General features: G+C 33.5%; 1 protein-coding gene across 1 annotated transcript; it reads left to right on the top strand.

The window, feature by feature from the left end:
• The first annotated feature begins 823 nt into the window (after positions 1 to 823).
• Positions 824 to 9988, top strand: LOC126745949 (uncharacterized). The gene is made up of 3 exons (XM_050454011.1): positions 824 to 2251; positions 9459 to 9915; positions 9978 to 9988. The coding sequence occupies exons 1-3, from the start codon at positions 824 to 826 to the stop codon at positions 9986 to 9988; spliced, it is 1896 nt and encodes a 631-aa protein (XP_050309968.1).
• Positions 9989 to 11898: the final 1910 nt, after the last annotated feature.

The following is an 11898-nucleotide window of genomic DNA, read 5'->3' as shown; positions in this document are numbered from 1 at the left end:
TGTAAAGAGTCCTGCGGAAATTCTCCTTTGAGAAGCGCTTCCCTGATAACCTCCCTGCTACCAGGGAAAGGTTTTCTGACAAGGGATGTGGTATTTCGCTAAAAGAAAGTAACATAGGTCTCGGTTTAAATATTATAGGCTCACTTATTAATAAAGATTTATATAAGGGGTACCATGATTGAGAGACCCAATATGGAACCACCACAATTCCTCCTGCTTTATCCGTAATGATTTTTTGTAAAACTCTTAAAATCATCGAAAACGGAGGGAAAGCATAAAAATAAATATCACCCTAATTTAGAGTAAAGGCATCGACCTTGTCGGCCTCTGGGTTTTTTACCCATGAAACAAATTTTGAACATTTTTTATTTAACCGAATAGCAAACAAATCTATAACGGAGTCACCAAATTGTTTAATTTTAATGAATGCATAATCAGCAAGAATCCATTCGGTCTCGGTATGGGTTTTCCGAGAAGCTTTATTGGCTAGTCTTGATGGTACTTTCAAGATCTTTACCGAAAAGCCATTCTCCGATGGATGTATTTATTACAGTGTCCTTGAGATCTTTATTTAAATTTAAAGATAGTAATTCTCTTCGAGAAACCGACTCTGAGTGGTGGACATCGCTAAGAAGCCGACTAATATCGTTAAGACACTCAATATATTTCATATTTACCCCCTCTCCTTTTTTTAGCATATCCGTGATCAACCAAGACCGTCTTCGGTTGGATTGTTTTGGGGAAAGTAAACAATAATTCTTGTCCCTCGAAAACGACTTCTCATTTTCTTCACAACTCAGAAGCTTAACCTCTTGAGTTAATAATGACCAAGTTTTGGGAACTTGAAGAAATCCCTTCCGCTCCTTTAATTTCAGGGGATGATCAAAGGGCTGAGTTGATTTTTAGCCAAACTGTCAAACGGACCTCTACTGGTCGGTTTATGGTATCCCTTCCTTTGAAAGAATCGGAACCAGACGTAGGAAATACTTATCCTCAAGCCCTCAGAAGATTTTTACTTCTTGAATCCCGACTTATAAAAAATCCTGAATTATACAATTCTTACTCAGATTTTATAAATGAATATATTCATCATGAATATATGACTCTTATTCCATTTAACTTGCCCAAACCAAATATTTCGTGTTATTTGCCACATCATTGTGTACTAAAACCGGATAGTATTAGCACTAAACTCCGTGTTGTTTGGGATGCTTCGGCAAAGGGTCCTAAAGGTCTTAGTCTTAATGACATTTTGCTACCTGGTCCTAAATTACAAAACGATTTGAGTTCTTTATTACTTATTTTCCGTCTTTATCCGATAGTTTTCATAGCCGATATAAGACGCATGTTTTTACAAATCCTGATAACCCCGGAACATAGAAAATTTCAAAGAATCTTGTGGCGATTCTCAACAAAGGGTCCAATTCGCGAATATGAACTCAATACAGTTACTTTTGGAGTGTCTAGCTCACCTTTTCTTGCCATAAGGACCCTTAATGAACTCGCAGAACGCGAAAAGGAAAACTTTCCCAATGCAAGTCGTATTTTAAAACAAAATACATATATTGACGATGTTCTCGGATTTAGCCCTTCTATTTCTTCAGCCCTTGATCTTCAAAGGGAGCTAATCGACTTATTGAAATCTGGTGGATTTCAGTTGGCCAAATGGGCCTCAAACTGTTCAGAATTATTAGCTGCAGTCCCTGAATCTGACCGCCAAATGTCTCTTTCTTTTGACAAAGAACAACCAAATTTTATCAAGGTTTTAGGCCTTCAATGGCATCCAAAAAGTGACATATTTACTTATCAATACAAACCACATGAATCTGAATGTACAAAACGTACTATCTTGCAGGTCATAGGAAGAATATTTGATCCTTTAGGTCTTCTTTGTCCTATTTTATTATTAGCTAAATACATTATGCAACAGCTATGGCTCTTAAAAATAGATTGGGATGATACTCCTCCAGAACCTCTAGTAAAGTTATGGACCGAGTTAAAATCTGAACTTCCCCTGTTATCAGAGTTTAAACTTCCAAGGCAAATTAGTCTTGCAAACAGATCTTGTGACATCATAGCCATATGTGATGCGTCTAACAAAGGTTACGCCGCAGTAGTTTATTTTCGGGTAGAAGGTGGTAATCAAATTTCTGTATCTTTGGTTTGCGCAAGGTCTCGAGTAGCACCAATTTCAAATCGTCAAACTCTAGCTCGATTAGAATTACTAGGCGCGGTTCTTTTAAGCAATCTGGTGAGTTTTGTCATACACACCTCTTCTACTCATATTACCATCAATAATATTTATGCCTATACTGACTCCCAAATAGTTCTTGCCTGGTTAAACTCTCCTCCAGAGAGATGGCAGACCTTTGTGGGAAATAGAGTAAATCATATACAAAAAATAATCCCCTCTTCATCTTGGTATTATATTCCATCAGCTATTAATTCAGCTGACTGTGCTTCCAGAGGCTTAACAGCTTCTAAATTGATCTATCATGATTTGTGGTGGAAGGGCCCTGCTTTTTTTTGGCATCCAAAAAGTAGTTGGCCCGATAGTGTAAGGGATCTTCCAAAAAAGGATTTTAGCGCTGTAAATATGGAGGAAAAACGCAAGGTTTTTACTACGACTGTTGAGAATCATACTTTGGATCTTCTTATCAATAAGTTCTCGTCATTACCTAAAATCCAACGCATTTTGTCATATTGTCTCAGAGTAAAAATGAATTTTAAGAAAAATACTACAAAATTGTATAAAAATCCGAGTCCAGATGAAATGTGGAAGTCTTACTCTGTCTTAATTAAACATGTCCAAACTTCGTCATTCCCTGATCTTATTTCTAAACTAAATAAAGATGTTCCTATTCCAAAACCTTATCGAAAACTTTCACCATTTATTGACAAGGAAGGAATGCTGCGTGTGGGTGGACGTCTTCAAAATTCAGACTTACCCTACTCTGCCAAGCATCCTCTCCTATTACCAAAAGTTCATCCCTTTACTAACCTAGTTATTGAGTATACCCATAACCAACATTTGCATCCAGGCCTAAAAACCCTCCACCATTTATTACTACAACAATTCTGGATCATTTCTGCTAAACATGTCATACAAAAATTATTATCAAAGTGTTTACTTTGCTTTAGAACAAAACCAAAACCATATCAGCCCTCTCCAATAGGAAATTTACCATTTCATCGAATCAATTAGTTAAAGCCATTTTCTCACATAGCAATCGACTTTTGTGGTCCGTTTTATGTAACTCCCTATCGTTACCGCGGTGCAAAGGCTTTTAAGTCATATGTTTGCGTTTTTGTTTGCACAATATACAAAATTATTCATCTGGAACTTACAACGACCTTATCTACAGAAGGATTTGTATCGGCTTTTCGCCGATTTATTTCACGACGTGGCACTGTAACTGATTGCTGGAGCGATCAGGGCAGTAATTTTATAGGTTTTAAAAATCAACTTGTAGAATTTTCCAAGGAAGCTTTAGAGAAACTTTTAATTCGTTGTCACCTTGGGCCTCCTCTTTCACCTCATTTCAACGCGTTGGCAGAATCGGGAGTTAAGAGTTTTAAATCCCATTTTTTAAGAGTGGTTGGAGACCAAAAACTGACTATTGAAGAAATGTCAACTTTAAGTTGTCAAATCGAGGCCATTTTAAATTCACGTCCTCTTACGGCACAATCTACAGATCCTAATGATCTCTTACCCTTAACACCTTTTCATTTTCTAACACTCGAGCCTCTAAACTCTGGAATCCCAGACCCCGATTTAAGTCATTTGAATATAAATAGACTGTCTAGATGGCAACTTATACAAAAATTACACGCTGATTTTTGGAAGAGATTTTCTTTCGAATACTTAAACACCCTGCAACAGCGCCACAAGTGGTCAAATCCGTCTACTCCAATAAAACTTAATGCTTTAGTTTTGATTCAGAGCGATTTAAAATCGCCACTAAAATGGCCTCTCGGTCGCGTTATTGAACTGCATCCCGGTGAAGACGGACAAATTCGCGTTGCAACGGTTAAAACTTCAGTGGGTAATTTTAAGAGACCAGTTATTAAACTGTGTCCTCTTCCCGAAAATTAACAATTTAATTAGTCTATAAGTCTTACCTATTGAATTTGGGAATTTAATAGGGAATTTTCAATAGGTAATTTCAGAATTTTATTTTTATATTTTTAGTTTTACATGGGTATACAATATGCTGGTGTTTGTTGTTTATTTTTCTGTTCGAGAGTATATTTTTTCCCACTGAAAACACTGTGTGTTTTGGCGGCCGATAATGTTAGCGCACCGCTAAATCATAATTGTTAAAATCTATTAATCGCGCATGTACTACACATATTTTGGTATATTCTGGGCACTTTTACCAGCAAGGTAAAAGCAGAGACAATTGACTAGCAATCGGGTTAAGAACGACGTGAGTGCCGGATCTGACAATTTTACGAAACCTAAAATAAGGACCTTTTTAATTAGTATTTGGTTGTGAGAGCAAGGCTTATGAAGTCGGTAGTTATATAAAGGGACGTCCCTATCTACAGTGAAGACAGAAGACCATTGGTAAGTGCTCTTTACTTCAAACATTTAAAACCATGTGTGTATGTAACGTACAATTCCTTTGAACCATATCATTTACTAAAATACAGTCCACTATTACATTTTTCTTATTATATCTTCATTGTGCGTTAACATATATATATAACTATATATATATAACATATATATATATATAACATATATATATATATATATAGTATGATTGAGTTATATATAACATATATATATATATATATATATATATATATATACAGAGTAGTATATCCACCCTAGTACCTCCACCCTATCTGCTGACTTTTTATATATATATTTGACATACACGCGTGTATGTCAAAACATTATAACATTTGTCAATATTTGTATTTTTTTTTATTAGTCTAAAACTATTACTACTTTGAACGGTTCTAGAATGGTTCCAATGAGAAACTCTAACACGACTATATTTACTATAAAATAATATTAGTTAATATTTTGTGGTTTTTTCGTTTCAGAGGATTGTATTTATTGCCATTGTTTAATAAATTCTAAACATTTTTTATTAAATATTAACAAATATATAAAAAGTATTCTTGGAGATCTTTAAAATCCGGCACGCCGATGTTCATTTTATGAATGAAATCAGGCGTGGTTTATTTACAACTGGTTCCGCTCGCCGATGCCCCGTTGTTACTCTTTCGTTTGCCAATCATTACGTGTTAGCCGATCATGTTTACAATTTATTTCAACCTTTGGTACGAACACGGATACAGTAATAAAATAAAAATGGTTTTCACTGTTGATCAAAAGATTAATATCATTAAATGGTATTGTCATGCGAATAATGCAGAAGAAGTTGTCGGCCGTTTTATATTTGCATATCCTGATCAGCAAGTCCCTACTGCTAAAACAATTTATAATATATGGCACAAGTTTGAGCAGTCGGGAACTGTAAATCGGTGTGCAAAATGTTCTAGTGGCGATCAGGAACCTCGTCGAACACCTGATGCTAGGATTGAAAGGGAGGTTAAGGTGTGTGCTTTTGTGGAAGTAAGTGAACCTTGTTCTAGTTCCCAAATTTCTGAAGAACTTGATATTCCAAGTCATACAGTGCGCCTATAAAATTAAAAACACTTAAGAAATTTTCCCAGAAAATCAAATAAAACGCTTGGAGTTTTGTGAAAACTTAAGAGAAAAAATTGATCAAAAGGACGACTTCACAAGTAATATTTTATTTACAGACGAGTCATCTTTTTCTCTTCTAGGTCGACATAATTCTTCAGCCGTGAGATATTGGTCTCGGGAAAATCTACATTTGAGTGTACCATTACGAACTCAATACCCGCAAAAGGTGAATGTTTGGGCTGGTATTTTAGCCAATCACATTGTAGGGCCTTTTTTTATTGATGGTACCTTTAACTCTGAGAGATATTTACTTTTATTGCAACAAAATATTATACCCGCTGTACGAAACTTGGATATTAATTTTGAGGAAATTTGGTTTTAACAAGACGGATGTCCCGCTCACAACGCTAGACAAGTGCAGGACTATTTAACAAACACTTTTCCTGAACCGCTTATTTCCACAAGAGGTACCATACCATGGACTTCGCGATCTCCAGATCTGACGCCTTGCGACTACTTCTTATGGGGCTATTTGACGGAAATTCTTTACATGAAACAGCTCACTCACAATATACACATATACATACAAAAATAATCATGGCACAGCATATGGAAAAAATATTTCTTGATGATATTGAAATAGAAAAAATAGACTTTATTAAAAATATGTAAAGTGAATCTTAGAGAAGAATGGTTCGATTTTAAAGTATGATAAATTCTAAAAATGTTTATTTGTGAAGGAAAATGAAGAAAAAATAATTATAAGAAATCTTGGAGAGATCATGGGCATTGATCATATAACTGCGTTTCGGGCTTTAAAAAAAGGGAAATATTTTTCGTACAAATATGGAAGGCTCCTGATGAGCTTAGAGATGGCGATGAATTACGGCGGCAAGAGTTTTGTTTAGATATGATGATATTTGCTTCACAGATGAATGGACTCTTTACTTGAAACAGTGATACTAACTTCAATTATCATACTTCAATTATCGTAACTATACTAACTTCAATTATCAATTATCGGTATTAGGATAAAGAAAATTATTATGATACTACATCTTAGGACCATTCTGTCTCAATGAAAATTTAAATGCAAATTATTATTTAGAACTACTTGAAGAACACATTTTTTCGAGTTTAAATGATCTTGCAGGAGAAAATCAAGAGGTTGGTATCAAATGTATGGTTTCCCGGCGCATACTTGCTGTCGGGAATATCTAAATAACGCCTTCAATGGGAATGTTATTGGCCTGCGAAACGTAATAAATTGAATACCAAGGTCTCCTGATCTTGTCTTTTTTTTTCAACGATTTTTTTTCTGAGGCTATTTAAAAAATAAAATGTACAAGGATAAGAATTATCCAAATCTCGAAGAGTTAAAAAATGTGATTTCTATGAAATGTACCAAAATTTCAGGTAATCAAGCTTAGCGGCATATTTAAACATTTGTCATAAAAAATTTTAAAAGTTAATATTTTAGGTTTAATAATTTTTTTTAAATCAAAAAGTCAGGCCTTAGGGATTACAAGTTTTTTTACTGTTTTATGGTTTATATTATAATAATTTATGTGCATGTGTACGATTGTATGAATTTTCAATAATCATTTAATTAAAACCACAATGTTATTATAACAACTTTACTTGGCAGTTTTCCCTTACCTAACTTTCTCACCTCGAGCAATACCTGTAAGTACCGGGCGACAACAAAGACAAAATTTTCATTAATAACTTTCAAACGGGCAAACCTACACAATCAAAAGTTGTTGGTTATAGATTTTAGTGCTTTTTAAATTACTCTAATAAATTTTTTCTCTAAAATAATTAGGAGAACCAATATTTGACCCTATTAAAAATTACATGGGATTTCCTATGTCCCACCTGGTGTATGTAGTACCCTGTATATGTAGATGAGTTATCTTTATATGATTGAGTTATTTTTCAATTTTCTTTGAATGTAATAGTTTTTGACATATTTTCAGAAAAAAGATTGACAGGCTGACCATGCCAGTTCTAAATTCACTATATCAGTCACAATCAACTTTTAAACTAAATTTTCAAAAATGTGTAAGTTTATCTTCTCAATTTTTTTTATTACATGATTTGATTACCATTTTTGTTTATGATTTATTAATAAGTATTGCTATTAAAGACTGTAGTGAATGTCCTATATAAATTTTCTAATTGAACTAAAATTATTTTTGTTTGTTTCAATATTGCTGTTTATAGAACGAATCAATGCGCGCGATGTTATAGCGGCGCTTATGAAAATTGACAGTTCACTTCACACATAAAAAACTTTGAGTGACTTCGACATGAAATCCTACAACGACAAAATAATTGAAGTTAAAGCAAAACGACTTTTACATTTCTACCTTAGCGTATCAAGACCTATTCTAAGTCGCACACCTTAATTGATGGTTAACTTAGCTAACATAGAATTATACATAAGCCTAATAATTTATTTCAAGGAATATAAATGCCGTTTTGCTTTAACTTGAACCGTTTTGACGTTACACGCTTCAACATGTTAAAAACGTCAGTTTTAGATGTCACTTTCTTTAAAACTTCGGTTTTCAAAAAGTAATCAGCGATTCATATGAAATTAAAAGATCTTTCTAATGAGGTATTGTCTCTATTTCCAGAGAACAAATTTAGGGATGACGCTCCCATTTAATGAATTAAAGATTTTGTTATGCTTTTAACATCAAAAATTGTCCCCCAGCCACACAAACTTGACGTATGTTTTGATTTTGAAGAAAAATTATTTCCCTCCCTGTAATGCCTTGCGGGAAGTTTTTGATGTGTATATATATAGTATATGTATATATACACCCTATATATTCGACACGCCAGTTTTCAATAGATTATTCGATATTTCTGACCCTTTTTTATACCTGCAAATTCTCGAACGATATTATTTTTATGGACGGAAAGGCTTGGCAATCGACAATTTCGGACTGAGTATAAGTTTATCGTCCAATACGATCCTAAATATGTCTGTCAGAGACCCCGAAGTGGACGATTCTCAGATGCTTGTGGTTGGATGTCTTTGAATGGTCCTGGAGTAATTTGGCAAATAGAGGGCAATCTGAGAGAAGATAGTATAGGACTATTCTCAAAAATATGTTGCTGCCGTCCGTTGACGTTATCTATCCCAATGGGTTTAAAATAATTTACAAGTCACCAATTCATACCTCACGTGTCATCAGGGAATAGATTGGACGACAAAAAAATATGCAGATGCAACTGGATAAACTACTAGACATCTTATGCCATATCCATTTTGCTTTTTTTTATATTTTTCATATTCATTAGTATTTTTTGAATTTGAATTAAAACTAAAAAATTCAACAATTTTTTAAATAAGAAAAGAATAAGAAAAAGAAGAAATTTTTGAGCATTTTTGAAATCTTTCAATTTTTGAGCGTGTGAGATATAAATTTCTAAATTGATTTTTGCTATAAGTGACGTAATACCCAATATAATAAGTAACTCATTATGAATTCGTCACAACAATACAGATTTTAATTAGTATCCTGGCTTTCGACCTTCTTCTCTTCTTAGTATTTCTACTTAAAAGGGTATGCCTACCCAAATAGTATTGGCTGGACTATTTTTGATATATACTTAGTGGCCTATAAGTTTACTCTTGTTTATGAAAAGTAGGAGCTCTGTTTTATTGGGGTTTACCGAGAGCTCTGTTTAGCCAAGCTTAACTTTTCAACTCTTCTATATTTCACATAAGCTACATGTTCTTTAAATCTGACATTAATTTTAATCTTATTTGCAGGGCCACCGTAACCGGGCGTGCAACGCATGCGGGCGCCACCCGAAAGGGGCGCCAAAAAAAAGAATTTTTGGCAAAAACTCCAGTTTCCAATGCAGAAACAGCAGGAGAGAGGGTCAATGTTCTGAAGCGGTCGCTGCTTCACCTGTTCCTGCACTTGAACCATCTACGAGTACATCAACTTTCAGTGAAAACGCAGAATCGGTCGAACCCACTTACTCAACAATAGAGGCTATAAGTGAAGATGAAACTGAAGCCTTGACTGAAATGGGCCCTGAGATGACAAGTACCATTCTTCTATCAGAGGATCCTGGTATGTGGCCTAGAACCATTAACAACGAGAAAGTCAGGAGGTTGGTTGAGCGAGAACCTCCTTTGATAAGACGCAATTGTCAATTTTCTACAAATCAAGACAAAAGAACATTTTTAAGTACCTACTTTGTCAGAAAACTGAAGAATGGTGAAACAACAGAGAGAATTTGCCTTACTATTATATTATCTATATTTTGCTTTTGTTGTAAGGTTTTCCGTAAAACTATCAATACTTTTTCTGATTCAAATGGGTTTTCTGATTAGTAACACTTATCGTTGGCTATAAAAAAAAAATAAACATCAATTGTACATAATGTTCATACGAATACATGGTTGAGTTTGTCAAAATGTTAAAATTATTTATTACTGTAAACGATCATCATTTACGGGTTTTAGAAACCGAAAAAAAATATTGGCATGATGTTCTGGAAAGAATTCTTGCAGTCGTAAAATTTTTGTCTTGACAATGTCTAGCATTTCAGGGTTCTTCTAAAACACTTTTTCAACCTGATGACGGAAATTTTCTTAAGGCTGTCGAGATGATTTCATTTGACCCTGCGATGAGAGAACATCTTAGTAAAGTGCAGAACTCCCACGAAAATTCTTAAAAAAAAACTCAATATTTAGGCTATTAAATTTAAAACAAACTTGTAGAATTGATGTCTTCTAAAGTAAAAAATTATATCTTAAATATGGTACCGAATTCCAAATATTATTCAATAATTATGGACGGTACCCCAGATACAAGTCACACAGAACAAAATATAAGCCTTGTTTTGCGTTATGTGGTGTTAAATCAAGATTGGAAAAAACATACAAGAGAGTTTTTTAGCCCAATATTGGATTCTACAGGAAAAAAACTATTTAATTTTGTAGTTGATATTTTCTAAAATTTAAATTTAGATATTAAAGACATGAGGAGGTCAAGGGTATGATAACGGTGCCAATATGCGTGGAAAGCATATTGGTTTATAAAAACGTATATTGGACGTTAATCCTAGAGCTTTTTTTGTGCCATGCGCAGCACATAGCTTAAATTTAGCAGTAAATGATGCTGCTAAAGTATGAAATGAAACAGTAAACTTTTTTAATATAGAACAACTCTACGTTTTTTTCTCTTTCTCCACAAAAAGATAGGATATTATTAAAAAAATCTACCTTCATTACATCTAAAGACCATAAGTGATACTAGATGGTCAAGTAGGGTAGATCCTATAAAGCCATTAAAATTTAATTTAATTAAAATTTGTGAGAGTCTTCTAGAAATAGCGGATAACGATACTTTTAACATAGAAAGTAGGCATACTACTTTATTTAATACAACTTTACTATTAAATATCTAAATATTTAAATTTATTTGAAGTGTAATTATTTGGAATCATGTTTTATTTCAGATTAATATTGTAAGTAAAATGATGCAAAGTATAACAATTCATATTAAATTATTTAAAGAATTTAGTCGATCATTTCTTTGAGGAAATAATTGCTCAAGCGGCAAAATTACCCGCCGATCTTGAGATAGAGCAAGATTTTCGCGTAATCTTGCTCAATACTACTAGACAAAAATATAAACCAAAGTTTTTTGATTATGAACATAGGGATAAAGCACCTCAAAATCCCAAAACCGCGTTTAAAGTTAATGTTTTTTGAGAATAATTGATTAAATACTAAAGTTCTCTAAATAGTAGATTTAATATTTTTGGTTTTTTTAGTAATATTTTTACATTATGTGATGATGATCTCCTAAAGAACTGTCTTTATTCTTTAATCAACCTCTATCCTTTAATCAGCTTATCAATGTTCCTATAGGTAAAACCATTGACCTTAGCAATTAGTTTAATTTTTTTTCTTAATTAAATATGTTACTACTTAGAAAAAATGAGACCAAACGATGAACCAAGAAATGCCATTTTGTTAAAAACAATGACTAGAGATACTATTTATGTATGTAAAAGTATTTGTATGTTCATAAAATCAAGTTCTAACTGTTTTTTTTTGGTGCATTACTAGTACGTTTAACTTGTAAAAACAGTTGCGAAAAAATAACATATTTACCTTATTAATATTTATATCCACTTCCCAGACTCCAACTCATCTCGCGATCCTCCTAGCTGTTCTCGGGCTCCGATTC

This window comes from Anthonomus grandis, chromosome 16 (assembly GCF_022605725.1).
Source record: "Anthonomus grandis grandis chromosome 16, icAntGran1.3, whole genome shotgun sequence".
NCBI classification, from domain to species: domain Eukaryota; kingdom Metazoa; phylum Arthropoda; class Insecta; order Coleoptera; family Curculionidae; genus Anthonomus; species Anthonomus grandis.
This window is presented reverse-complemented; position numbering and strand designations above follow the sequence as displayed.